The sequence below is a fragment of the Fistularia commersonii genome, chromosome 27 (genome assembly GCF_037954325.1).
Source record: "Fistularia commersonii isolate RoL2024-O1a breed Wild chromosome 27, RoL_Fcom_v1.0, whole genome shotgun sequence".
NCBI lineage: Eukaryota > Metazoa > Chordata > Actinopteri > Syngnathiformes > Fistulariidae > Fistularia > Fistularia commersonii.
The window spans coordinates 1,485,675-1,512,489 of NC_141310.1; the positions used below are offsets into that span (position 1 = coordinate 1,485,675).

The following is a 26,815-nucleotide window of genomic DNA, read 5'->3' on the forward strand; positions in this document are numbered from 1 at the left end:
GTGTTGAATTACTGTCCATGCCTTGTTTTTTTTTTTTTTTTAAATTAATTAATTTATTTACTTATTTATAAGAGCGCACAGTGATTGTTCGATAGGCTGAATAGCTAATAAAAGCTAATCGTGTGTACATTGTGTGCAAATACAGGGGAAGGTGGTTGCAGCTGAATAATAGTTCAAAACAGTGAAATTGAGTGTGTTTAGTGCCATTCAAGAGGCAGAGTTGCTATTCATGTGACGGTTTCCATTCAGCCGGGGTCACCTGGGTCCCCGTCTTCCCCATTGTCACCTCAAGGCCCAAGGCGAAGCACATTCAGACCTGTCTATAACTCGCGGTTATATCTAGCTCATTCTGTGAGTCCTCCAGCCGCCCACACCGCAGACTTGCTGCTGTGCTTTCGACAACAATGCCGAGCCGGTCGGTGCATTTATCTGGTCTTGTTGCTGATGTTTTATTGGCCGGGGCGATGGGAGACTGAGGTGCTGTGGTGCAAATTAGCGACAGATCAGTTGAGCGTGACCTCAAAAAAAAAAAAAAAACCCTTGGCCTTGTTTAATTGGCAGTGCTTATGCTCCCTAATTGTATAAATCAGCTGGTAATGAGATCTAGGTTTATCGTGGCAAAAAAAAAAAGCAAGATGATGTGAGAAAATTAAACCAGATGAGCTTGTGGCATTGTGATCAGCTTTCACTTAAATTGTTTTTTCTTGTTGGATATCTATCTATCTATCCTTCTCTATATGCATATAAGTTATTGCTGTTATTTGCGTATCCGCCAACAAAGCCCGGCACTTCAGCAGACAAGCTAAAACTAGTAGAGCATGGCCTCTAAATAAATCATTAGCAGTGCTTGAAGAGAGAAAGCAAAATTAAATAAAGCGACCACTTTATGTGAAAGCTGTTTATTAGTGGAATCTGCCGACCGGACGACAGATTAATGAGGTAGCAAAGACATAGATTTTAAACATTGTCTAGGACGGATTCCCATTGGTGACAGCTGCGAGGAGTGGAGATCTCTCTCTCGCTCTCTCTCTCTCTCTCTCTAACAAAGCTGTTTCAACTCAGCCGGAGAGACTCTGACCCCAAAGCCAACAGTCACCTCAGCCCATCTCTTGTTCTCTCAGTGTTTGTTCTAACACGGGTACAAACAGTTATCTGTGTTGATTTTAAATTGAGCACTAACCCGGTGGGATTTCAAAAAAAATGAAATATATATCAATTCTCAGATGTGCGTATAAACATTTTTTTTTTTCTGATTACATTTCAGGTGATCTACATGAATTCAAAATCGACCTTCCAGTGAACGCTGGAAACTGGGGATTGAGGGGGATTGAGTCTTTCAGTTTTGTAAGTATCAGTTTGCCGTCTCACCCCCCCCAAACCCCTTTGGCCCCCTGCTGTCCTTCACCCACACCGAACACCTGCATTAAATGAAGTGAACAAGTGGATGGGCACACATTGTATGCACGGTTAGACATTTGGATGCAAGCAGGCTCGCCGAAATAGCAGGATTTCGCCACATTGTTTATTATATAATCCTCTTGCTTGTTGGAAAATGGCAGTGTTTTTAAGGTCAAATCAGCTTTTTAACCCTGTTTGTCCTTGGATGGTGCTTTGAAACCACACACACACACACACACACACACACACACACACACACACACACACGCACGCACGCACACATACACTCAATCACAAACACACAGACAGACATGCAGAAAGGCAACCTTTAATGAAATGTCATTTCTGAATGCGCAGAAAGGTAACGAATTGAATAAAAAAATAAAGGCTCATTGCACGTTGGCATAGTTGGAACAAATAAATGGGAGACTGACGACATTATTTCAACTCTTAAAACCCTATAGGTTTATGTAGGCGGTTTATGGCCCTCTTTTTTATATAATGAATCTGCGTCGACTACAAACCTTCACTTATTTAGCCTCATTGATTTGATCCCTTAGCCATCCGTGCATAAGAGAGTTAAGAGCAAAATATGGTGAATCTTGTGTGTCATTAACCATTAGAGAAGCAGTTATAATGAAGGGTAAATATCAGGATAATTAAAAAAACTTTGTGTTTGTATTCAGGTGACTTTTTATTTTTGAATAATGACTTTCTGTTATTTCATCCATGCACTCATGCAACACTTTATACTCTGCTTACAACATATATCTCTGAGATTTAGAAAAATAAAATATTCCAATAAGAAGAGGTCGGAAAATACAACGATAGCTATTACTTGGATATTTAAAATTGAGCAAGATCAGGCCAGACTGATTGATTATATATCAAAGTGCATCTCTTTAAAACAGGTTTTAACAAAGCGTTGCACAAGTTAAATGCTTGATATTAAGCATGCAGTGATGACAAAGTGATATTTGTTTATATTTTTAATGATTTACCTTATTGCATTTATTCTATTTCATTTCATTTCGATTCATCTCATCAAACATTGTGGAGCAGCTTGCTGTTGCTGCTGAAGGTGATTTGGTCCGGGATCTGCTGTGGTTACTTTTCATTTGAAAGATTCTACGACAAAGAAACATGAAACATAATAATAATGTGGAAATATAGATAAAACGCTTATTTAAAAATTGGCTCCCGGATGTGCAGCCTCCGAGGTGCCAGCTGTGACGACGTGAAACGTACACAGACTGATGTACATGGCTGATAATTAGAATTAACTCACAATATCCAGAGTCGCATGTAACTGTCATTCAAAACGGGAGGGCGATTTTTAATGGATACGGTGTTAACTCCCTGTAATGTTATTTTGCACCCGCCAGTATTTATTAAAAGTACTGCCCATCATATGTGATATAGCATGCGTCGCTAGGGATTTGTCTTCGCAGCCCAACTGCGGGTGAGCATGGTTCTGAAAAATTCAATCAGGGGTGCTGGTCCACTCCAATGGAGATGTTAAAAGTGAATTTGTTGCACAACACTGCAGAGAACAATTCAATTTGTCAAAAAAAAGGACACGTTAAATTTCACAGTCAGTGTAAATGTTACTACTTGATGCTTTCTCATGAGTGACAGACTTGCATTTTGATGTATATATGTATGTATGTATGTATGTATGTATGTATGTATGTATCTATCTATCTATCTATCTATCTATCTATCTATCTATCTATCTATCTATCTATCTATCTATCTATCTATCTATCTATCTATCTATCTATCTATCTATCTATCTATCTATCTATCTATCTATCATAAATATTGATAATGGGGCAGATTCGAGCTGTTACCTTGACTGCAGGATAAGCTCATAAATAGTGAATATAAGGATGAATGAATGAAGGAACAAACAAACAAATGAATGAATGATTGAATGGATTGTTGTTGTTATTATTGCTATTATTAGTAGGGGTGGTGTCTTGCATCCACCTCACAGCAAGAAGGTTCCCGGTGGGATTGTGACAAGTGACCTTACTCTGCGGAGTGGATTTCCTTTTGGGTTCTCCGGGCTCCTGACACAGTCCAAAAACATGTAGCAGCTTAATTGGATCCTCCACATTGGCCAGATGTGTGAATGGGTCGTATGTCTCTATATGTGGCCCTGTGATTGACTGCCCACAAGTCCAGGATGAGCCTCGCCTCTCGCCCAAGACAGCTGGGAGAGGCTTCAGCCCCCGACCCCGACCGCAGGATGATTACTACACGATAATGAATGAATGAATGATTATTTTTATTAGCAGCAGTAGCAATAGTAGGAGTTACAGGAAGAGTTGTAGTTGTAGTAGTAGCGGTAGCATTAGTTTAAGTATCAGTAATAGTGTAAGTACGATTATTGTTGTTGTTGTCTTTGTTGTCACTGTTATTTCATTACTGAGATTATGGTTGGCAGCAGCTGCAAAGAACACTGCTGTCAAGTTTACTTATAAAAATAAAATAATGAATATATCTCATTTACCACAGGAGATTCCATTGCAAATTGGAGAAGTGAATCTTTTTATTTAACTATTTATTCATTTATTGTATTTCAATGACTGGAAATAATAATAATAAAAAAAGACTCTTGTAATGTATTAGTCTCCAAAACATGAATTTCAGTATCAGCATGTTCTCTCATTCCCACAATAGAGAACCTTGTTTTCATTGAATGATGATGTTTTCCCAAGCTTAGCTTGGCACTGTTTAAGGTTCTTTTTATATTTCCTGAATACTTGTGGACAACGTTGTATAGTTTGCAAAATATTCGATTATTCCGGTTATAATTCTTCTGTTTAAAGGACTCCATTGAAATAAATCAACAATAGATTTAGCTGTGCTGTTATATCTCAAGGTATGCTCCCGCTGCCTTGTACTGCGGAACGGCATCACTTAAAAGCTATAAACGGCAGTAAACACGACCAAAGAACATGGCATTAATCTTCTTGCTACCCCAGCTGTGGAAAGTAATGCATAACTAAAAGTCCAGTAAAATGAATTAATGACTTCAACCATGAACTTTTCTCCCAAAACACCATGAATCTTCCCGCGACTGATAATGCACCGCGACCCCGGGAGTGTTCAGTCCCTGTTGCATTGAGAGTAGCCAGTTAATTGATTTGCAAATTATTTAAAGTTTGTGGTGCCCGTGGGAGTGCTTGTTTCTAATGACGGACCATTTTGAACGTGTGGAAAAACTCTTCCCTGCCAACCCTTTATTAGATTGTAAGACCAAGCTTTGGCATTCTTTTTTTTAAACACGAGTGAACGGTTTCTTTTCTGAACGTATCTCCACAGTATGGCTCAATATCACATCTCGTAGTCTTAAATGCTCCGCTGCCTTGCTCCGCAAAACGGATGTCTGCTTCGGCACACCGCGTATTCATTATTTGTGTTATTTATTTTTTGTGCATATTTTCCCAGATGTTTCTATGCGACTTGGAACAATGGAAATTCCAACGCGCCCCATATTTGAAGTAGGCATCCTCCAATGCCGTCGCACACGCATATATGTCATTTACAAGTCAATATGATGCCCATTACTGTAGATTCAATTAGTATAATGGTTATAAGAACTAGATTGATTGATTTGACCTGGCGTTCCGTGTAGGATAGGCTCACGCAATGGCGTATACGTGGTACATCTTTTCGCTTTTTCGAAGAAATTGCTAAATCTCTGCATTAATATCAAGGAGCCTCTAATCTCGACCCATTAGGAACCGCTGTCATTTAGACACACGGTGTCAGCCTGATTTAAATAAAATGAAATGAAGATAGTTGTTTCTGGTCCCTTGGCTTCACTCATTGCCATAAACATATGCTCTGTGCCCCGCTTCTTTCTATCTTATTTATGACTTTAATTTGTTGTGTGGGCTGTGCAAGAAATCAAATTTAATCCAATCCTCCCAGGGACCCTGTCATATAATAACATGGTAATTTCTGTGTATCCTTTTGAAAAATGAGGAAATTAATTCTTCCTGACATGTTCTAATTATTCCAGTGTGAACGGTGGATGGGCTCCCCTCCTTCTCCCCCACCCCCACCCACCCCCAACCCTCCTAAGTGTCAGTTGCCGACGGGTGGTGAGGTGCTAATGCTGACCAGCAGCGCGTTTAATTTGAAACATGAGCAGACACCTTTCAACACACCTTCCTAATGTTGGAGTGGCTCACACAAATTAATTCACTACTCATCTGGCAGCTCTGACTGAAGCTCCGTTGCACGTGTGTGTGTTTTTCGTATTGTGTGCGACCAAGGTGTGCACAAGGTGTGCGCCGTACGTCCGTGTGTTAGGGGACACGGGGTCAGTGGAACAAACCCACCATTAGCAAAGGTGACGGGGTTTATCTGCTCACGCTCTAAATGATAGGTTTACAATCACCTGACACACGCTAGACCCACTTAAAACACAAAAGGCTGGCGATTTATTCTCCACTCGAGTCTGTAATACATCGTTCGGACTGGATTTCTTTGAGTTAGACGTTTGAAGATTCACTTAGATCAGTGGCCCCCAACCTTTTTTGTGCCAGGGACCAGTTTTATGCACAAAAAATCTTTCTGCGCAGGGGTTTAAGTAATATAGGCTTTTGTCAGGTCACAGAATTTAATCCGATTACGATTACACTTTATGTCAGGCAGTAAGCGTCAGTAAGGCGTAGATGGAAACAGTCGTTTTTCCGAACAAGATGTGGAAGGTCTAATGACAAAACTATCATTTGTATCAAGAAAGATTTTTTTTTCGGAGCGGTACGAAATGATCGACGCGCCGGTACCGGGAGTCGGGGACCGGCGACTTTAGATGGTTCTGTAACATTTGAGCAAGGCCTCATTCGCGGGAACCAACATACGCTCAGAATCTCTCACTCTCAGTGTAATCCAGTATGGATTAAATGCATCCCAATTCGGAGGCTGGCTGTTGAGATTGTGCGACGTCGTCCGGGGACACGCTTCCTCCCCCTTCCCCCGATCTAATTCCACTCAAACCGATGGTACCCTTTCGCGCTCCGCCGAGAGCCTGTGTTTGATTAGACCGTCACCTGACAGTCTTTGGAGTTTTTCTTTCTATTTCAATTTGCATAGCGGTATTGTGGCCCATAAACTATGTTCGGGGTTTCACATATTAAAGATATTTTAATTTTAATGGAGAGAAACTGTAACACATTCTAAAATGCCTATTCCACTACATGACCTTAAAATACTCTGTCCTCTTTATAGAACATTCCTGAATACACAGATGTAGGAATATATTTCATTTCTCAATTGAGCCTCAGTGTATAAGACTTCACTACAATGTCCAAATTTCAGTGGCTTTGACCGCGGAGGCCTTCCAGTATAGACTTTGTGTGTTAAATACTGGCCTTCCAATCTTTACGTCATGTTGCAGGTCAAGTGGGAAGCCCACGCTTCTTTATATCAAGGAACTCGTGTGCAGAATCCATAAAAGCTCCGGAGGTTAAAATAAAAGTGTTTCTGTTTCTGATTAGTAAGAGGGAATCTAAGAAGCTGAGACAGGAGGAGAAGGAATAAACAAACAATATAATCTCGACATGACAGTTCAAACCGCGGAGCTGTAATTGATTTGGCGTGCGCGTATTATTGCGAGTGCGTTTTCGTGACGTCACGGCGGAGGAGAAGAGAGCCCGGCTTTGTGAAAATGGGTGGGTCCCCCATGACTCAGACAAGGGGGGTGGGGGGGGGCATCAAGATGGCCGCCCAGGCCATAGGGATTAAAGTTAGAGTCCCCTCCCGGTCACACCCTGCAGGGTTAATCACTGTCATTTTGGACCCACGCGGAGGGAGCAAATGCACTCTCCATCGCTGTGGAAGGACTGAGACACAGGCTGCCGGTTAGACTGCCGCTGCACCCACTCTGTGGGTAGATCTGCCTTATAACAGAGTTTCCATTCTGCACTGTGAACCCTGCTTCACTTGTCTTCAGAACTACTTTTTTCTCTTTTTGGACAGTGGTAGTTTCTCCTTTTTTTTTTTTTGTTTATTGGATGTACCGAAGCTGGGATGCAGTCAGATCTGAAGAGCTTATTTTGTGTCTCACTGTGAACCGCGCGCTATGTGAGCCTGTTAATGACTAAAGACCGAGAGTGCCGTCTCATGCCAAGACCCACATGGCTGCTGGCGATGCATTAAATAAGCAGTCAATTTGACTGGAAGTTTGAAATCTGGGCTAGGTTAAGGGGATGTGCTGAAGCCGTGTTAATAGCTAGCTTGTTGTCCATATGGTACTGCTTTAATAGAACACATTTGTTGCAGATGGTGGGAGACTTGGTTAGGCAGAGGCAGCTCTTGGCAGAGGCTCATTCTTCGAAAGGTCTGCCGTACTGCACAAACCGGTCCGGGCCAACTCAGTGATGTCTATCCTTGCTTCTCTTGAATTGTGATCTAGCTTTAATTCAAGGCCATTCTTGGTTTGAGTGTGTGTGTGTGTGTGTGTGTGTCCGTATGTGTGTGTGTGTGTGTTCAGAGAAGAGCAAATACAATGTGGCTCAGTCATGTTTTCCTGTGTTTGGTCATTTACTCTCCAAACCGCAGCTTTGCTTCCATACGGTAAGTTCAGTCGTTCCTGACCACAATGGGCCTGCAGACAGCAGGCACAGCTGAGGAAACACAAGCTCACAGAGAGAGAGAGAAAGAGAGAGAGAAAGAACAAGGGATATGGAAGGAAACCAGAGATATAGATAGAAACTGTACACGACCAGATCTACTTAATCTCTGTCCTGCTTTCCAGTGGTTTTACAGCTCTGTTGGAGGACTCTGAACACAACAAACACAAAACCCAATTTTAGATAACACCAGGAGAGAAGCTCCGTTTCGTCCTTTCGATGGCTCGTCTATCAAATTCCTGCAAAAATCCACAGTGCATATGCACTAAACTTTCCACTCGGAGAAAACGGTTAGTTATTGTTTCAGTTTGTGTGCGTCTCCCGTGGATTTTGTGTGCTTTTTGCACTCGGGGAGAAGTGAGGAGACACCCTTGATGTGCTCTGCGCTGTTTGACGAGTGTTTTCTCACGTTGTCACCGGCTTGGTTTGCCGTGGCGTGGTGATGGTATTATGTGTGCCGGGCCCAGCTGAGTGGAGAAAAAGCTGAGCAGCAGGGCCCCCGGTTATGCTACTCCTGCCTCCCCAGACACCTTATTGTGAGAAAAGTCTCAACTGAGCCCTCTGGGCCTTGTGGATCCACTGCCTCCATAAGTGCTGGCCAGACTGAAAGGCACAGTGTCCTTGGGCTCAGCTTATTTTTTTTCCATTCTCTCAGAGGCTTTGTCTCATAAGCCAAGACAGCGAGGAGTGAAAATGCCAAATTACACCCATTTTGGAAAAAAAACAAAATAAAAAAAAAAAAAAAACGCCTAGTGTTAGGGGCCGAGATGGCATTTGCTACGAGGGTATTCACGGTGATGTGCATGGGGTTGAAAAGACATGAGTCTTTTTCTTTTTCTTCTTCTTCTTCTTCTTTTCTCTTTTTTTCTCCTCCCAAAAGCAACGAGTTTCTTGAACTTTGTAACTTCCCTTCAAAAGTTGAGAAAATTCACAGACAGGATGGCAGAGGTACACGATTTAGTTTCGTTTACTTTGGTTTATTAGCATAGCATGTCAACACCAATACAAATATATATATATATATATATATAAATAGATAAATAGATAAACTGCTGCACATTTGAAAAGAAGTGGGAAGACGAGTGAGCTTTTTTACCCCCCACCCCCTCATCCGGTTCTACCAATTCATAAGCATTACCGTGCTTCCTGCCCTTTTGTCGTCGTATGCAAATAATGTTCAGGCAAATGGCGGTTAAGCGTCTTTAGCTCCGAGATGTTAAACTTATCCCACTTATTCCTTTCTCAAGCGTCGTTCCGTCTGAAGTCCCAATGGGTGTTCCGCCGTTCTTGACACAATATTAATGCACGTTATACAGACGGGTAGCTAACGAGACTGGAAATCTCTTGTGAGTCATTTTTAGCCGTGTCTCCAATATTTTGTGGGTAGGGCTTCTGAACGACCCCTTCAGGCAGTGACATCATGACCACATCCTCCTGCCTCACTGGCACTGCGCATCCCGGGCCCGAGTCCCCCCTCCCCGGGGACGGGCTCCTCGAAAGCCGCAGCACCGTCACCACACGTGTGCTGCAGCTGGACCACCACTAGCTGCTCTGAACAAACTAGAGCCGCGGCGGGATCTGCGGTCACGGCGCTAGATGTATATGTATATATCTGTACGCAGCGGTGGAAAAACACTGTATGGAGATCGGTGGGCGCAGTTTATTTGATGCAAACATATCATCAGACTCTCACTGCAAACCAATGTTGTATGCAAATCCTCTCCCTGGATGGAAAGAGGTATAATTAATGATGTCAGTTCATAAAAAGAGATGGGTTCGTAGTCATATTTCTGCTTTAATTAAAGACATGCCTTATTATAGGAGGAAGATGTATGCTCTGTGTGTTTTTCTTCTTCCTTACTTTCCCCTCTTTCTGTCTCTTTATTCCTCCATGTTCTTCTTGTGACTTCTTCCTTGATAACTTCTCCTCATAGTGTAAAATGGTTCTCTGTGATTTTGTTTTTTTTTTGTTTTCCCCGCCAGAACGCCACGTGCCGACATGGAGGGCTTTCTTCGTAGCAGCTTTTTACTGAGGTTAGTTGTCATTTCCGTTGATTTAGGATCATAGGCTGGGCAGGTGCGATGACTGGGGTTAAATTCTCTCACACCCTGTTCCACGTGTGTGCACATGAAGGTGTGTGTGCATGTGTCTGTGTAGCTGAAAAGCGGCAGACGTGTAATTGTTGTGTTCGTCGTGGTAGGCTGGCATGCTCGCACCAACACCCTCCAGTCAGACAGAAAGGGGCTATAAGGGACAGAGGTACATGCCCCCCCCCCCCCCCCCCCCCCCGCATCCCCCACTCTCATCCATCCAAAGGGATCAATCGATCAGGCCTTTGCACTGCATGCTTTTTTTTTTTTTTTTTTTTCCTGACCACTTTCTCCATCTGCCCCACCTCCACTAACCACCGCCATGTTCGGTCTGGGGCGACGCGTGTCTCCCGCGGCACCCTGTGTTTTAATTCAAACCACCATAAAGATTTACATTCCTTGTCTTTTTCCCTTCCTGTGATTCTAATTAAAAATTTGTGCTGTCATTATACAAAGAGGAAGTAAATAAGAGAGCGTATTTACCATTGGCTCTTTTCCTAGTAAACCACCTTCTCCAGGCTCCAGTGTTGCTCACTAATTAGGGTTGGCTCATTAGAAGCCACAGCAGCAGCATCTGCCTTTCAAAGCCGCTGTCAGCCAAACTTTACTAAAGCTAATGAATCCTCTTTGATTTCTTTTTCAAAAGGTCACTTATTTGATTAAATTAACTGCATTTTTCTCTCACAGAGCAGTGGGGGGCATTTTTTTTTTTTTTTAAAAGAAAGGACGATTTGATACCATTACGCTCACCAGTCAAAATGTCCTTGAGGGATTCAATGGAAACGGCTTTCATGCATTAGAATCAATTTTATTTATCTGTTAAATTCAATCCCATAATTAGTATTCATATATATTTATATATTAAACATAATTCCATTCATAAGGGAAAGAAATATTTCATGACTTTTATTAAGTTTTGATTACATTGAAGTGAGTGTGAATACGAAACAATTGGAATTTTTTCACTTTATTAAACACTTTTGAGTCTAACTTATAAAGTATTAATAGATAGACGGACAGATGGACAGGCAGGCAGACAGACAGACAGACAGACAGACAGATAGATAGATAGATAGATAGATAGATAGATAGATAGATAGATAGATAGATAGATAGATAGATAGATAGATAGATAGATAGATAGATAGATAGATAGATAGATAGATAGATAGATAGATAGATTCACCACTGTAGAGAGCGAGTGTGGTGTAAGCACTAGGCTACATCTCAAAGTTAAATCTTTTTTTTTGAACATGTTGTTGCCTCACCTCATCGCTGCCTTTCTTGAAGTAACACTGCAAAGTGGATGATAGCGTTTAACTGGACCCTGTAATTGCAGTGAATCACCTGCATACTGTAGACGGGTTTGTAGGCGGAGTAAAGAGGTTTGACACGTATGTCCCGTTCTGGAGACACACTCACATCTATCACATATAACTCAGACACTGGCAGTTTGACAACAATTCCCTTTTGTTCTCAAAGCTCTGAGGAAACACTGTGATTATTGTAAGCAAACACAATTGCTGCACTAATCCACACCCTTCTGTCAGTGTCGCTTTTAATTAAAAGAGAAGAGTCCGTGGAAAGAATCACGCACCCTGGCTGGAGATTGGAGGCCTCAACAATCAGGCCAAGATTAAACGCTGGCTTTGCTCAAGGGTTGGCCCTTTCGCTTGGATAAGACCCGCTTCCTGGACCGCGCTAAGGGGTGGCTGGGTGGCCGGGGCAAAGCGGTGAACGGGGAGGGGGGGAGGAGGTGGATGGACGTGTCAGTTGGAGATTCCTCCACTGAGGCCATGAGGAAGCTCAATGAAATTTCTTAGGCACCTGATTCAGGCCACCCGGAGCTTTGAGTGCACACATACCTGTATATATCTCTATATATCTCTATATATCTATATAAATACATACACACACACATTTGGACCTCTATACGTCTCTATGTGTGTGCATATATATATACATATATATATATGCACACACACACACACACACACACACACACACACACACACACACACACATATATATGGCATGTATACATTATGTGTGTGCATACCTATATACATATATAGACATATACACACTCACACATATTTGGACATGTAATAAGTACATGTGTGTGTATATATATGTACAGTTTATCCAAACACACACAACCACGCACACACACACACACATATGTATACAGTACATATAATGGTAGGAGTAACAGGGGTGCACCCTTAGCTCTAAGGTTGCGGTGGATGGGAGGGCATGGGGAGGTACACACGAAAACGCAACACACACACACACACACACACACACACACACACACACACACACACACACACACACTAACACGGACTTGCCCAATTCCTCCAGTGTGCTTGAGTTTGAGTAACATGCAGTGAGTATAATAGTATAATTCCTTTATGACAAATATCGCCTCCTAATGGTATTTTATGTGAGATTGTCGCACAGCGTAAATCAAACTCCCCTCACGTGTGGGGAAAAGTCTAAACCTCTTATCGCATATTAAGCCTTTGTGCTGTCGGATGAAAAGCGCGCTTAAAATCCCCCCTTGTTCTCTAAAACAAAGTGGAGGGACTTAGTTTACAATAAGCACTGCGCCTTCAGAGGAACTATGATCCCATTACTGTGAGCCTCAAAGTTTTCTTTTTGTCAAGAAGATTCATTTTTTTGTTTTAGATCAATTATTCATATGGTCACGGAAGACGCCGGAGTGATTTTTTGTTTGCGTATTCAAAGAGACTGAGAAAATGGGAGTGTGAGCACAGTAAGGAAGGGAAAAGCACATAGAGAGGAGAGAGAGAGAGAGACAGACAGACAGACAAATGAGGGGGAGAGATATGTCTTCAATCTCTGTCTACTCCCAGTGGGCAGGACCTCCCCCTACATTTCTGCCATTATTTGATGTAATGAAAGGAGAAAGTGTGTAACACTGAGATTGTTAATTAATTTAGTCTAACAAGATGAAGATAAATGAAACCCACTGAAGGTTGACTAGGCTAAGGGGCCCACTTAGCATTCCTCCTGCCCTCGAGCTCTGTCTCTCTCACTCGCTCACAATGGCGTGCGGCTAATAGGTGCAGCGCCGCGTCTGAACGAACAACCCCCCCCCACCCCCCCACCCCTTTCCGCCCTTGTACCGGCCGGCAGGTTTCCTTCAACTTTTGTCAAAATAGCGAAATCATTTCAATTCAGATTGATCAAAAGCCAATACGATACTGTATACGTTGGCATAGGGGTATGTGGATTTCTATCGATTTGCCACGCTTGAGAAGCGAAACGTTTCGCGATATAATGATAAGAAAAACAATAACGTCTTTAAGCAGCATCTGATAGAGTTCTGTTTTCGTTTTTCTTAACGGAGGGAAGTTGTCTAAATGGCCGTTCTCATCGGTAATGATGTCTCCCCCGTCAAGACTCCCAGTCTTTTACCATATGAATGGCTCTTCTCTAATATGCCCTGGGGCCTGTTTTAGCGGTTGTCCCCATCTACGTCTCCTACAAGCAAATCAGTAGTCTGTCAAGGTCTTTCCTCAGTGGACACTTTGTATAGGATCTTCATGGGAACACAGACCGATCATTATGGCACCCTTTTGCTCCCTTTAGTTTTCAAGTCGCCAACAATGGCTTGTTGATTGTATGGAGAACACCAGGACAATTATGTTCACTGTTTCGGCAGCGTTTTAAAGTACAATCCTCCATAATAGCCTCATTATTGTTATTCTCGGAGCAGGCCTCAGGAGAAAAGAATGACTGCGGCAGTACGCCATTATTTTGCGAATTTCAAGTAACTCGTCTCGCTGTCTCCGAGCAAAGATAATAATAGATAGATAAAAGTGAGTCTGTTCTCGCCCGTGACTTAAGAAGTCGGCAGACCCAAACTTCCATCTGCGAGGGAACAATGCGCTCCTGTCCCTCAACCACCTATGCCCCCCGAAATACAACCCCCCTCCCCCCACACACACCCCAACCAGAAAGTAAGGAAGTGAGTATTCTGTGAGGACAAGACCCCCCTTTATTTTTTTAACAAAGTAGGGATCCAGGCCCTAATAGGCTCTTTGGTGCAAGATGTGAAGCGAGGCCCTGGGGGGAGTAGAGAGGCAGAAAGGTCAACCAGTAACCCTGAGGACAATAAAAGTCGTCTGAAGGTTTAAAAAATGGGATTGTTAGGAGAACGCCTCCCGGCCAGAACAGACAGTGACTTTGGACACTCTTGGACCGAAACGTTTGAACGCGCGACCCGGATTATCGGAAAATGTTTTTTTACATTTCCACGTATTTCCTCCGAATCCCCGTCCTTATTAAGACAAACCGAGCTGCCTCGTACCGCGACCCGGCGCTTTAAACTGAACCCTAGCACTTCCCGCTCTTAAAACGCCGCAGTGATGTAATGATCCATGGCTAAAAGAGAACAGCATCCGTTTCTCTTTGAGTTTTATGTCCCTTATTACAGCTCTAATACGTCGGCTCACATTAAGCTAATTTATAGCGGAGGCCAGTGCAACAGCAGTGTAGGTTAATGAATTTGGCATTACTAATTAAACGTTATCGCGGAGTGAATATGAATCCTCTGGTCAGGAGTGACAGCAGACAAAAGGGGGGCCGAGGATGGGGTGGAGGACTTCGCAACGAGGGGCAATATGACGATGGCACATCTGCGGGGGGGTGAAATGGAGGACAACCTGATATCAACGCAGATGACGCGATACCCTCTCTACTTGGGTACATTTGGAAACGTGTGTCGGCACTTCTGTTTTTGCACTCGAGCGAAGGAGGGCGACGGCGGCAGTTTGGAATATCGGGGCAATTATCGAACCGCCGTGTGACGCAGACACTTCCCTCCAATGTCAATGCTTTCCTTAAGTTCACAGTGGAGGTCGGTGCATTATAACAGATACGTTTTGCTTTTGCTTCTAACTAACAAGACTGGAGTGAAACTAGCTTTACATTCCCAAAAGCTACTATGGGACCGCCTCAGTGAGCAGTTTGACACTGACGTCTGCGACATACGCAAAGACAAAGATGAAGACAACGCGGACAACATGGAGAGAAAAACTGCCGCAGCCGTCAGGGAATGATAACTGAGGACTGCCAATTGTTTTCAAGTGTCTGATTGTCTCCCTTTACTGCTTAACTGTGTGCAGAAACCCGCCATTTGCTTGTTCTTGACTTACTTTGGTCAAAATGTTGATGTTCCACTGCAAGCCCCGCGAAATTAAGGCCAGAAAAGCTCAGACCTCCCCGTTTCGCAGCCAGTTCTGTCCATTTTGTTGCGAAAAAAAGCAGCCTACCAGTGACCGCTGGGTTTTTTAAAAAATGGCGCTCTGTAGTCCCAGTCCATGAGAACTATCTGGTAATGGGCGTGGCTTACGAGTTCCACCAAGCCCCGATTGCCGACGTCATATGGCTCCTACTGAACCCTAAAAAGACCCCGCTTCGGCGTCGGAGCTCAGTGGTTCTAGGAAGTGAGGTGCGAGTTCTAGTTCCTGAAAAGGTTCTAGCAGCTGCAAAATTTCCTGCCATGCGAAAGCGGCCGTTGTAACCCATGGATAACGCATTGAATGGGCCATTGGTTCGTAGCTCAGTTTCTTACAATATTGATTGAAATAACTAGAATGCACGCTGCTCCTTTTTAATTTGAGTTGCTGGCAAACGCTGAACCATGTCGTCTGTTTAAAAATCTCAGATTTTCCAGCCGCTCTCGTTTTTTTAATCTCATTAACACCCCTACACGACGTGACGTCTGACATATTCTCAGCCGGAGCTAAACCCTTTCAATTTAAATTACAATTATCATGTTAGTTTTGTGATTAGACTTTAGCCCTCCAGGAATCAGACCTCTTCGCTCCTCTCTCTCTCTGTCTCTCTTCCACTCTGTTCCACTTCCCCCTGCAATCACAACCCCATTTGATGAACGGCGCATATCATTACAGCAGATGGGATATGCAGATCACCGCCGGCTCTCGGCGCGTTGTTCTCATTGCATCGACTGTAACTTCATCGAACAAGGGCCTCCGATAAAGACCCACTCGGAGAAAGGAGGACCCGCCGGACAGAAAACACACACGCACACTATGGAGTCATTTAGACCCGTGCGTGTTTGTGCTCACCGTTGAACAACACTTAGGTCAGAGGAGACACTTGGCACCGGCCGCCGCCCGTCACGGCGAACGCCCGGCTATTGTGGAAGGTGTTTATGAATCAACCAGCATGAGGTATTTCCCCCATGTTACAGTATGTTGCTACCATCATCTTACACTTTGTCCCATGATGCAATTCCTTCGAGTTTTTCAAGAGAGTGGAGAGAGAAGCACTTTGCAGGCACACCCACAGCAAGGGGGAAGTGGGAAATTTTGAAACTTTTGATAGCTTTTAGGAACTCGTCTTCAATCCTGGCTCACAAGCAAAAAAAACAAGAAAAAACAGCCTTGTGCTTTTTTTTTTTTTTTTTTCAAAGCATTTTGCTTAGGCTTCTCATACAGGGCTTCAGACACAATTGAGAATATATGGGGAAGGGGGGGTAGGGGGTTGGGAGTGCAGCCTGTATTTTTAGCCGGGAGCTGCAGTGATGTAGCTGCCATTTATAGCTGATATGCCCGGGTTAATGCTGGACAGCTGCCCCGCTGACAGCAGAGAGGAGGGCTTAGAAACAGCGCAAATGCTGCTGAAGACGGACCCCCCCCCCGCCCCCCTCAAACTCCCTGCACCGTCCCCCATCCCGCTTGACAAAACGTGTTGCTTTTAAAAAAATGTCACAATTGCAGAGAGTGCAGAAACAAAACAGTTAAAAAAGAAAATTAGATTTGAAATATTCAGCTGGTAAAAGATGCAATAACACAGTGAGAAGCCACTTATATTCATTTAGATCCAAACCTGGAGTCCAGGCAGACCTACTGCTCCTTGCATGTCTCCTTATTTGCCATCATTGTGCATATAATTTAGCGATTTTCCAAGAGTGAACACTTCCCCCCATCGTGTTATCTCTATATTTATCCATTGCGGTTGTGCCGTGTCTAAACGCAGGCAATTAAGCAAAGAAAACCTTAAATTATGAATTGACAGTATTTCCACAAAGGTATCATTCATCTGATAAGTTGTGAAATTTAATTACCCCTTTTTAGCCCCCCCACCCCTCCGGTGTCCATTTCCCCCTCCCATGCAAGTGTTGTTAAGGGGTTAGGAAGCTGAGCCGGTGCTAGATCTTTTTCATTGTCACGTCGGCCCTGTTGTAATGAAGAGCAGGCTTTTAACACATTGCACTGTGCTCTTTACCTGGACCCGTGTATATTATAACCTTAATAGGATTAAACATATTTACAGCAACTGTTAGCTTAACAAGGTCAGAGGGAGGGACTTAAAAGTTCTACGAGAAGACTTACACGGCCGCTGAAATGGAATTTTAGTGGCTGATTAACGGGCCGGATAGATTATGCACAACTTTTCTCCCGCACGTTGAGGCTGGTGGAAAAAAAAGGAGAAAAGGAAGCTACAAAAAAACCCTGAATTAAATTAAAGTTAAGTTTACCAGCAGCGCGGGTGGAAGTTTGGATCTGGCTGCCCTTGACTGTGACGAGTGTGTTGCAAGCAGCCTTTTTCAAGTCCAAGCTATTGTTTGTGGACAGGCTACACACCGTATAGTCTGTGAAAGACACATCTGCTACCTCCAGGTCGGCACAGAGCAAATAGACAGTTGGAGACAGGGTTGTGTGCGTGCGTGTGTGTGAGTGCGTCTGTGTGTGTGTGTATGTGTGTGTGTACACGGTCGTACAGTCAAATATTTGTCTGGCCTTCACTCGCTCTTTGCCATCCTTTTTTTTTTTTTCGCCGTGTGTATCGAAATCTACTTCGTTCCACGCGGTTGTTTTATACGTCAAATTTTTATTTCTCGTATACTTTTTTTTCCTTTCAAAAAACACAGCGGGAGCCATAATTGTCGGAGACATTCTTATACAAGTGTATCAGCGGATCACTTTTGTGCTAAAAAATAAAATAATCTCCGAGACCCCTTATTTGTTTAATGTGCGCTCGATCGACTCCCCGATTGGAGCGCGGTCGCGAACGGCTTGAGACAATAGATCCCTTTGTGCGCGCGGCGCCCCGGTCGAAATGCGGGAGTATAGTTTGAGATTACTAGATTATTCCCCCACTAGCCCGGCGAGTGAAGTGAGGTGAGTTGCAGCCTTGCATCGTGCTGTGCCGAGGCTGAGCATAATGACTGCGGTGGCGAGGAACCACAACAGAGCCAGGGCAGAGGCTGCCTGGGAACCAGAGGCCCGTGGCCGACCGCCAAACACAGACGCGAGCGCACACACACACATATCCCGCTGCACACTTGCGGCTTTTTAAGAAAGTAATTTATTTAATGATTTCATTTCGAAGCAACCGTCGTGATGCATGTGTCTTCCCATCGAGCCGGAGGCTGAATTGAGACAAACAAAAAAACTCCCCTTCCTCCGTAAGTAAAGAAATCTCTCGCGTCCGGGGGAGGATGCGACCTCTGCTCGGCGTTTACTTTGAGCGGTCGCTTTCGGCTACTGCGCGCCTTTATTTTTTGACGCGGCGCTCTGGACAGATGAAGGGCGAAGAGCTTGAGCACGGTGTAAGTGGTCAGACACATGGTGAGTAGCAGACTGCTGAGGCATTCTGTGTTCCAGTCCACGTCTAATCCACTACAGTTCCCACTTCCCCCCGGAGTGGAAATACAGCATTTTTTTTTTTTTTCTGTTCAACCATGTCTGTCAGCTCACTGATTTTATTAGAGCCATGTTTCACATTAATTTTCTCGGGTTTTCTCAGTGCCGGGCCATAAATGAAACCGTCCTGGTATTGCTAAAACAGCACCTTGTTCATGTCTTCTGTGAACCAAATTTTTGGGCAATTACTCAGATCAGTGACCGAGAGTTTCTGGTTTTGCTCCAGTCTCTCCCCCGTTTTTTTTTTCTTTTTTGTATCAGCTGTCAATCACTTGTGGTAACTTTTAACTACCTCCAAACAGAGCCGGGTGCCAGGAATTCATTTAGTCCTTCGCTTTTGCTCCGCTTCTTCCTGTCCAACCTGTCAGAATGACACACACTGTTGACCATGCTTTCTATTCAGCGGTGGTAAATTAATTGGTTTCAGTGGTTTAAATCAGCAATCAATGTCAGGCTCCAAAATAATAAGCCTTAATCATAAATCTTTGAGGTGTGGCTTGCCTGACCCCTATTCATCGTAGCCATGCTGCAGTACATGGCCTCATCTGGGTGGAGCATGTGAACTACCACTGTTTTGATTTTTCCAATTGACGTGTCACTTGAAACTTGGCTGCCGCTGCCCCCACCCCCGCCACACACACACACACACACACACACACACACACACACACACACAGACAGACACACAAACACACACCTCCAATTCTGCACCAGTCCTTAAAAACATATGAGACAAAGATGGTAAAGAAATGCCGTTGCTAGGGCGCGCAGAATCACAGGTGTGTCAAAACGGGGTCGGATGACCCGTCGTCCGTCATTTCTCCATCCCCCCTCCGTGCTGGGATGAGAACGTCACTCGTTTAATTCTGAGAGGGAAAGAGAATGCGTCACTTCATATTGCTAATTTGGCAAATTTGTGAAGCTCCTGTGTTAGTCAAAAACAAACAAACAAACAAACAAAAAAGAAATAAAGAACAAGCATAGTGACAGAGAGAATGGGCCACTGTGTGTAGGCATTCCAGATGTCCAACTGGCACTTATGCCAATCCCACTTTTGCGAGGCTCGAGCAAAAGTTGCCAATAATGACCTCATGATGGCGAGACCAAAGACTGGGGCCTATAGTTACCCTCTTGTATAGTAAAATTACCTCCGCCCTTTCGTTGGCCGTCCTCGGCTCGCTGTGCCCATTCCGTCTTCAAAATCAGGCTATTGTCCCTGACCGTTTGTCCAAAAATGATACACTCACCTTTTTTCCCGTTTTCTGAGAGGCACTGTTCGTTTCTTTTTTCCTTTTTTTTTCAACCTCTTCTCACACTTGCACCTCTGTGTTTGGGATTCCTCCCTCACCCTGTGTTTGGCCGCCCCTGGCAATGCTGCTCGACACTGGCACCTTTATGTGTTACAGCTACAACTTTAAATAGCAATTGTCAGTTTGGTAAAGTGCAGGTTTTTGCCAGTGTACAGAAGTTACACACACTCACACACACATATATATGCCTTTCATAAACAACATATATAAATGACCGAAAGAGCTCGACTTGAATAGTGCATTGTTTACTTTTTTTTTTACAAGAAAGGCGCGGTGGGGGGGGGGGGGGGGGGGGCGACTTCAGATGACATCCGTCACCGTTGCTTTTCTTTTCCTCAACAATGGGCGATTGTTGCCGTGAAAATTTCAGGTTCCACGAAGGGGAGAATTTTGTATTATTACACTCCTGCCAAATTCTGATCTCTGTTTTCCCTCTCCGGCTCACAAAGGGCTCATAACTTACTGTCAACTATGAGGCAAGCCACAAAGCTCCAACTGTTGGCTCAGCAAACAGGGTTGTGTTGGTTGATGGCTTGACTAGCTGTTAGGTTTGCTCAAGTGCGGCAGCACCAACAGAAGGCCCCTTTGGCAGCGTCCCCCCCGCCCACCCCTGAAAAAAAAAATGGAGTAAAGAGAAAGAGGGGTGAAACAACAAATGGCTTTTCTTGTCTCAGGATCGTTTACCTCGCAGCTAAACAGTTCGGCTAGTGAGAGAACCGCTGTTGCGTCTACCGGCCTGCATGTGTGTTCCTTTAAGGCTCTATAGAAGAGTTGTGCTGCTTTTTCTTGATATTTTTTTTTTCAGCCCAACCATCTTTTTTTTTACCCGTGCGTGCATTTGCATATGAAAACTTGTCCGAGTCCCGACACAACTAAGTGACTGAACGAGCGGCGAGCCTGTGCGCCCGGGTTCAGGAAAGGGGCCAACGGCGCGGGGGAGGAGGTAGAAGGGGAGGGGGCAATAGGGGATTCAGAGTGTGAGTGCTCATCGACCCTTCCTGAGTAGTCAGACAGGGACACTTAAGCACTCTCACACCTGCATCTATCTTTGCCTTGCATGGGACACCAAGCACGCTCTCATAGCAGCTGCACAAGTGTTTGAAGTAAGTACAAGGCAGTTCCCCTATCAGCATATTATTGCAAATAATTTACCCTGCAAAATAATTATCGATGCTCTGCTGAATATGTAAAATGTGCACTTCAGGTCCTTAATTTACTGTGGGCGGCTATCATCTGAGTGTGGGTTTTAAGGTTTGGTAATGGTGGCAGTTTCTAATAGAGAGGGCGCGAGGAGAGAGTGTGAAGTGAGGATGGAGTGCTTCTGTAATTGTGTTGACATTTTGCAGGGAAGGTCATCAATAATGGGGGAACAATTTAAAGAATTTCATTTGGACATCTCGCGCTCTGAGCGCGGGTTCCGCGCTCTGAGAAAGCGATCGTCGAAACGTCTGAAAAAAGGGAAAGAAAAAAAAAAGACCGTGTTTGTGTGTGTGTGTGTGTGTGTGTGTGCGTGCGTATGAAATACAGAGGGACCGTGTGCAGTTTACAGCCTGTGTAACGAGTTGATTATGTATCCAGGAACCTGGCTGCAGCACAGCGTGGCACAACCACAATGGAGGGTGATAATTTAATTGTGCTAAACGGTGGATTCCGTGTCAATGCTCCTCCAGCTGGGAGCTGTCAGGTAGTAATATCTCATTATGGCAGGTGAAGAACCCAGAGGAACCCTACTACGACACCTGTTAGAAAAGGAGGAACCCCTGAAGGGAAATACACAGATGATTTTCTCTCCCGCTCTGACACACACACACACACACACACACATGCATGCACGCACGCAGGCACATGCACACAGTTCAAATCCAGCCATTTCATTTGAACTCTATTCCAAATATTTACACAATCAATTGTTATTTTCCTGGAAATTAGCTTAATCATAGCACAGATATACCGCATTTACTTAGCAGCAATAGCCATTTATTAACAGTTATTAATTTTCAACCTAATCAGTCCAATATACCACCCCTCCGCCATTCCTGGAAGTATACAGTTAAATGGAGGGGGTGATATCAAAACCTTTTAAGATGCAAGATCCTCGTGGCAAGATGGACAGGTCAGTGGATGGGGGCTGAATGCGGCGTGGAGTTACTTATCGCCTTTGTCTATAAAAGGTTAACAGTGGGACGTGGGGGGGGAGGGGGGCAGACAGCAGGTGAAAGTCAGTCAAACCCTTTTACGATGAAAAGGAAAGGAGATAGCTCAGGCCACATGGCCCCACGGTCACAAGACCACCAATATGAGCTGTGCAAAAACACTCCTCTGATACTTCCGATTAAGCCGAGGAGTGTTTCCCGGGATAAAGCGACGCCACTGCAGGGGACCATTCGCCTGCGGAAGCCCGCTGGTCAACTTAAATCCCGACCTGTCAAACGCGTGCGATATCGGTGGCTACATTTCGAGGGTCTCTCTGCGTCGACCGCCCTGCTTTCCCCTGCTTTCAGAGTCTTCAATAACGCTCGGGGGCCTTTGTCTTGTACAAAGTACACAGGAAGTACACAGGAAGGCAATGTTTCATGCCTTTATTGATTACTTTGGTTTGTTAACTGCCCCATTGTTATTGTGTAATGAAGCATGCGGGAGGGCAGCCAGTCGATGGTATACAAGCAACCTTTCCAGCAATATAAATATTCTCATACATGTTTATTTACAGATGTTTTCAGCTCATTCGTTAAAGGGAGTAAAACAGTTCCAGAATACACAGCACTCGAGAATGTTTATTTATCCTTTTTTTTTGCTGATTTTATTCACTCATACGGAGGCCCAGCCGGTAAACCGCGTCGCCGCATCGTAACGCGCGAGCAGATCCTGAACTCGCACCGAATAGAGATAGTTATTTTCTCCTCATCAAAAGCCTCTACTGTGGCCGTGCTGATTTTTTATTTTTTATTTCCCATGAAAAAAAAAAAAATCTTCAGATCGCCTTAACATCGGTTCAACGTGTGCAATAAAATGCCTTATTTGCCCTCAGAAAAAAAAAAAAAAAAAATCACCAACGCTTTCCCTTTTAATAACACGGGTTGGTATTGTGCAGGGCCTTGTCAGAGGTTGGGGTGGGGCCCTGGGAGTTCTCTGCACTCTTTAGCTGCCTGAGCGCAGCCCTCCCAGCGCTGCTAATAAATTATTAACTCCTGCTGACAAATACTGTTATGGAGCCTGCTGCAGATCTGTTGCATTCTTTAACAAGATTGCTGTAGACACATGTTAGAGGAGGATGGAGTCTCCATCGCTCTATCGCTCTCTCTGTCTATCCCCTTTCTTTGCTCACGCCTCAGCAGTTTGACTGATGGCTGGAGACCAAAGTAAAAGTGCCTGAGAGACTGAATATTTTAGTGGTAAAATAATACCACTTGATTTACGCCGTGATACAAAAGCAGTGCTTTGTTTCGTTCACACACTCCATTGAGGACAAGTTCCTCGTTGCGCTCCAGGCCTCGGCTTTTTGGTTGCATTAATAAAAGATACATTGGCGTCTGCGCGCGTGGGAATCCACCGCCGGGCCAACCCACGATTGCGCACGCTTACACACACCTCACCTTCACTAACTATTCGGCGAACAGTTTCATTCAACGTTGGGAACAGGCGTCGGGAGACGGACGGAGACTCCGTTGTTTACCTGACTAATTGCATTTGTGATGAGATCGACCGGGTCACTGTTGTTTAATCTCCCCCTATTTCAGTGCACTCACTTAATAGCAGAGGATGAACGTGCGTGAAACGCGCAAAATGAAAGCAACAGTAAGCGAGCGTGTGCTGGTTTGGCTCCCAGCTAACTCTGATTTAATCATCTCCGATCTGAGGCATTAATGTGTCAATGGGTGAAACCAAACAGACGCCTCTTTATTGTCCGCCATCAGTGGAATTAAACATTTGTGACGGAATTAAATCCAGACTGGATGTCGGCTCCTCCCAGGGATGCCACACGTGTTGTGATATTGTGGCTTCATTCATTCAATATCTATGAATTTTGGGATTGGATTGAGCATTAACCAAAAGGTGGGGTTCACATATCATATAGAAACATTGGACAATTCACTCAGTTACATGTCTGGGAAATAAGGTGTCCAATTGACTACATGTTTGTCAAGTGCAGGAATTAACCAGGGCTCCCAGAAGACAGATGAGATGAACTTCTTTGACTTACTGTTGTTCCTACTTGCTTAATTTCACCTATTTCAGATTTAGATCAACTGTCTATACATTGCTTTCCTGTACATGCGATTTCTTGTTGGTTGGAAGGATTTGCTCGGATAGGGCCATGAGGTAGACCAGAGGACCTTGCTTTAGAAAAGTACATCCCAAATGGAACCTATCTGCGCTATCTCTCCATGCCTGACTGACATCAAGAAACACAAGGTCATTGCAGTACATTCTGTCACAGCCTTGCCCCCCCCTACCGCTACCCGCCTCCCGCCCCGCTTGCCCACACCCCATGCAAGGTGAGAGTGTATCCAAAGTGCTGTCGCACCAACATCTGCGATAGAATAGAACTCAGCGGTTTGAGATCACTGGTGAAACGGACAAAAGTGATTTCTCACATATAAAAACATAGCTCCGTACCTTCACACGTCAGCTCAAGTCTCCATCGCTATCTCGCTCACTCTCTAACACACACACACACACACCCACACCCACACACACACTCACTCACTCTCTCTCTCACTCACTCTCTCTCTCTCTCTCTCGTTCTCTCTCTCTCTACAGATTAAATTTGTAAAAACTCCATATAATCCCACAGCAGTTAATACATTTGGCCAAAAATGAGCTGATATTTGTTTGGGTTTGATTTAGAAGAAATACATTGCAATTATGTGTGTGGCTATTTATTTCCTTTTCAAAAATTAAATATTTGGGATAAATGAATAAATGCAAAAAATGAATTATGATTATTATTTTTATTTTTATTGTTGTTATTATTATATTATTATTATTCCCAAATAAATTGGGAACAATAATTCTTTATTACCAGAATTATTGTTGCTTCTGTTACTCGATTGCTCCCATGTCGATATCCGCTCAAAAACACAATGATACTCAATCAGAAATAAAAACAAAACGAATAATTCTCTCTTTACTCCTCCGTTCAAAAGGAGACGGCACACTTGTGAAAATTTGGCCTTTATTTTGCGAACGGACGCACCGGTGCCAGGCCGACTCACTACCTGAGTAACCGTCTCAGGGTTTGGCCCCAGGCCCCGACCAGGCACGGTTCCAGCCCCAGATCAAGCCATCCATCTGTATTGGACAAAAGATTAGGGACCCCACAGGCTGGCCGAGACCCTCAGGTCCGTGCAGCGAGGGGCGACAGGTGGAGCGCTCAGCAGTGTATTTAGCATTCTCTTGTTTCTGCGTCGCCCAGGTGCGCCTCTTGTAATCGTAGATGCTGCTGCGCACAATCACTTGAACACAACTGCCAGTAGTTCAGGAAATGCTTGAGGAAACAACGCTTCTTCATCTGAGCTGTTGATGATAAGTGAGACACTTGATGATACGTGAGACCCCCTATTTTCTGACTCTACCCTTTTTTTTTTTTTTTGCTCCACAGCAGAGTCATGTCTTCCAAGCAAGCCGCGTCTCCTTTTGCCTCCGTGGTCGACACAGATGACGCCGTAAGTCAAGAGCATTTGCCTTGGGAGAAGGAGGAGAGCGCCGACGCCCACTGCACGCCGCAGTTGCCGCTGCACAACCTGCTCCATAGCAAAGCCCACCCCGATGAGATCCAGCGGCTAAGTGGCGTGCCGCCAGATAGCGACTGGGACAGCTTGGTGTCCGCCCAGCAGCGCATGGTAAGACAAAACGGAAAGTTCTTCACAGTCTGTTGTTCATTTTAACATGACCGCCGATGGAAGTGAAAAGACTGCGTGAGAAATCCCAAAAGCTCTGCTTTGAAAATGTTAAAAATCTAATTTTTTTCCCTTATTTATCATGATTTATCAAACTATGATTTGCACACCTGTGAGGCAATTTGCAGACAATAGTACATAATGATACCTATAAAATCCCTATTAAACAAACCAGGGGCAACAGACAAACAACAAATACCTCTCCAAGACCCGATGCGTTTTGAATCAAACCATTTAAATTCAGATTTAATGTAGTACTGATTAATAGGAGCAGTTGAGCAGCTTTCAAACACACCAGTTTGCGACACTGTATCAGTGACATCCTCTGTGTGCTGAGGATCAAGGCCCAGCAGGCAGTCATTGTCCCTGGCTTGTACAAAGAAACCCGAGCCAGTGTTCTATCCATAGCTCCGGCCCCTGTGGTACCCTTATACCCCTCGAACCTTCTGGGATGCCGGGAGTTTTCGCGTCGGCAGCCCTGCCAAAACGCAGAGGCCTCGGCTATTCTTGGAAATGAACAGAGGGTCCCTTGCTCTCCCCTCTAAATATTAGCAACGGCGCGTGAAATCCTGCATCGCGACCGAAAGACGTCGGGACTCAGCCTTTTCTAGCGCCGCTGAACCGGCATTCACATCGAGACAAAACGAAGCATCTCTTGTCCTTGGTGGATGTATGTCTTGGTGGTATGCTGTCATTCAGGCGGTGCAGCCGGGTTACAGGCACCTTTCTTGTGAGCACTTATAGGTTAGCAAAACAGG

General features: G+C 44.4%; 1 protein-coding gene across 9 annotated transcripts in view; it reads left to right on the forward strand.

Annotated features, from left to right (window-relative positions):
• Window positions 1–26,815, forward strand: part of sox6 (SRY-box transcription factor 6) — a 128,212-nt gene that overhangs the window by 18,481 nt on the left and 82,916 nt on the right. For 6 of the 9 annotated variants that reach the window (XM_086174474.1, XM_086174473.1, XM_086174478.1 and 3 more), the window contains exons 2-4: window positions 1,265–1,344; window positions 10,035–10,085; window positions 25,760–26,000. In XM_086174474.1, coding sequence (XP_086030600.1) covers window positions 10,051–10,085; window positions 25,760–26,000 — 276 coding nt within the window. In that variant the 5' untranslated portion in view covers window positions 1,265–1,344; window positions 10,035–10,050. The remainder of the gene's footprint in view (window positions 1–1,264; window positions 1,345–10,034; window positions 10,086–25,759; window positions 26,001–26,815) is intronic. The other 3 variants (XM_086174481.1, XM_086174480.1, XM_086174482.1) reach the window with 1 other exon arrangement.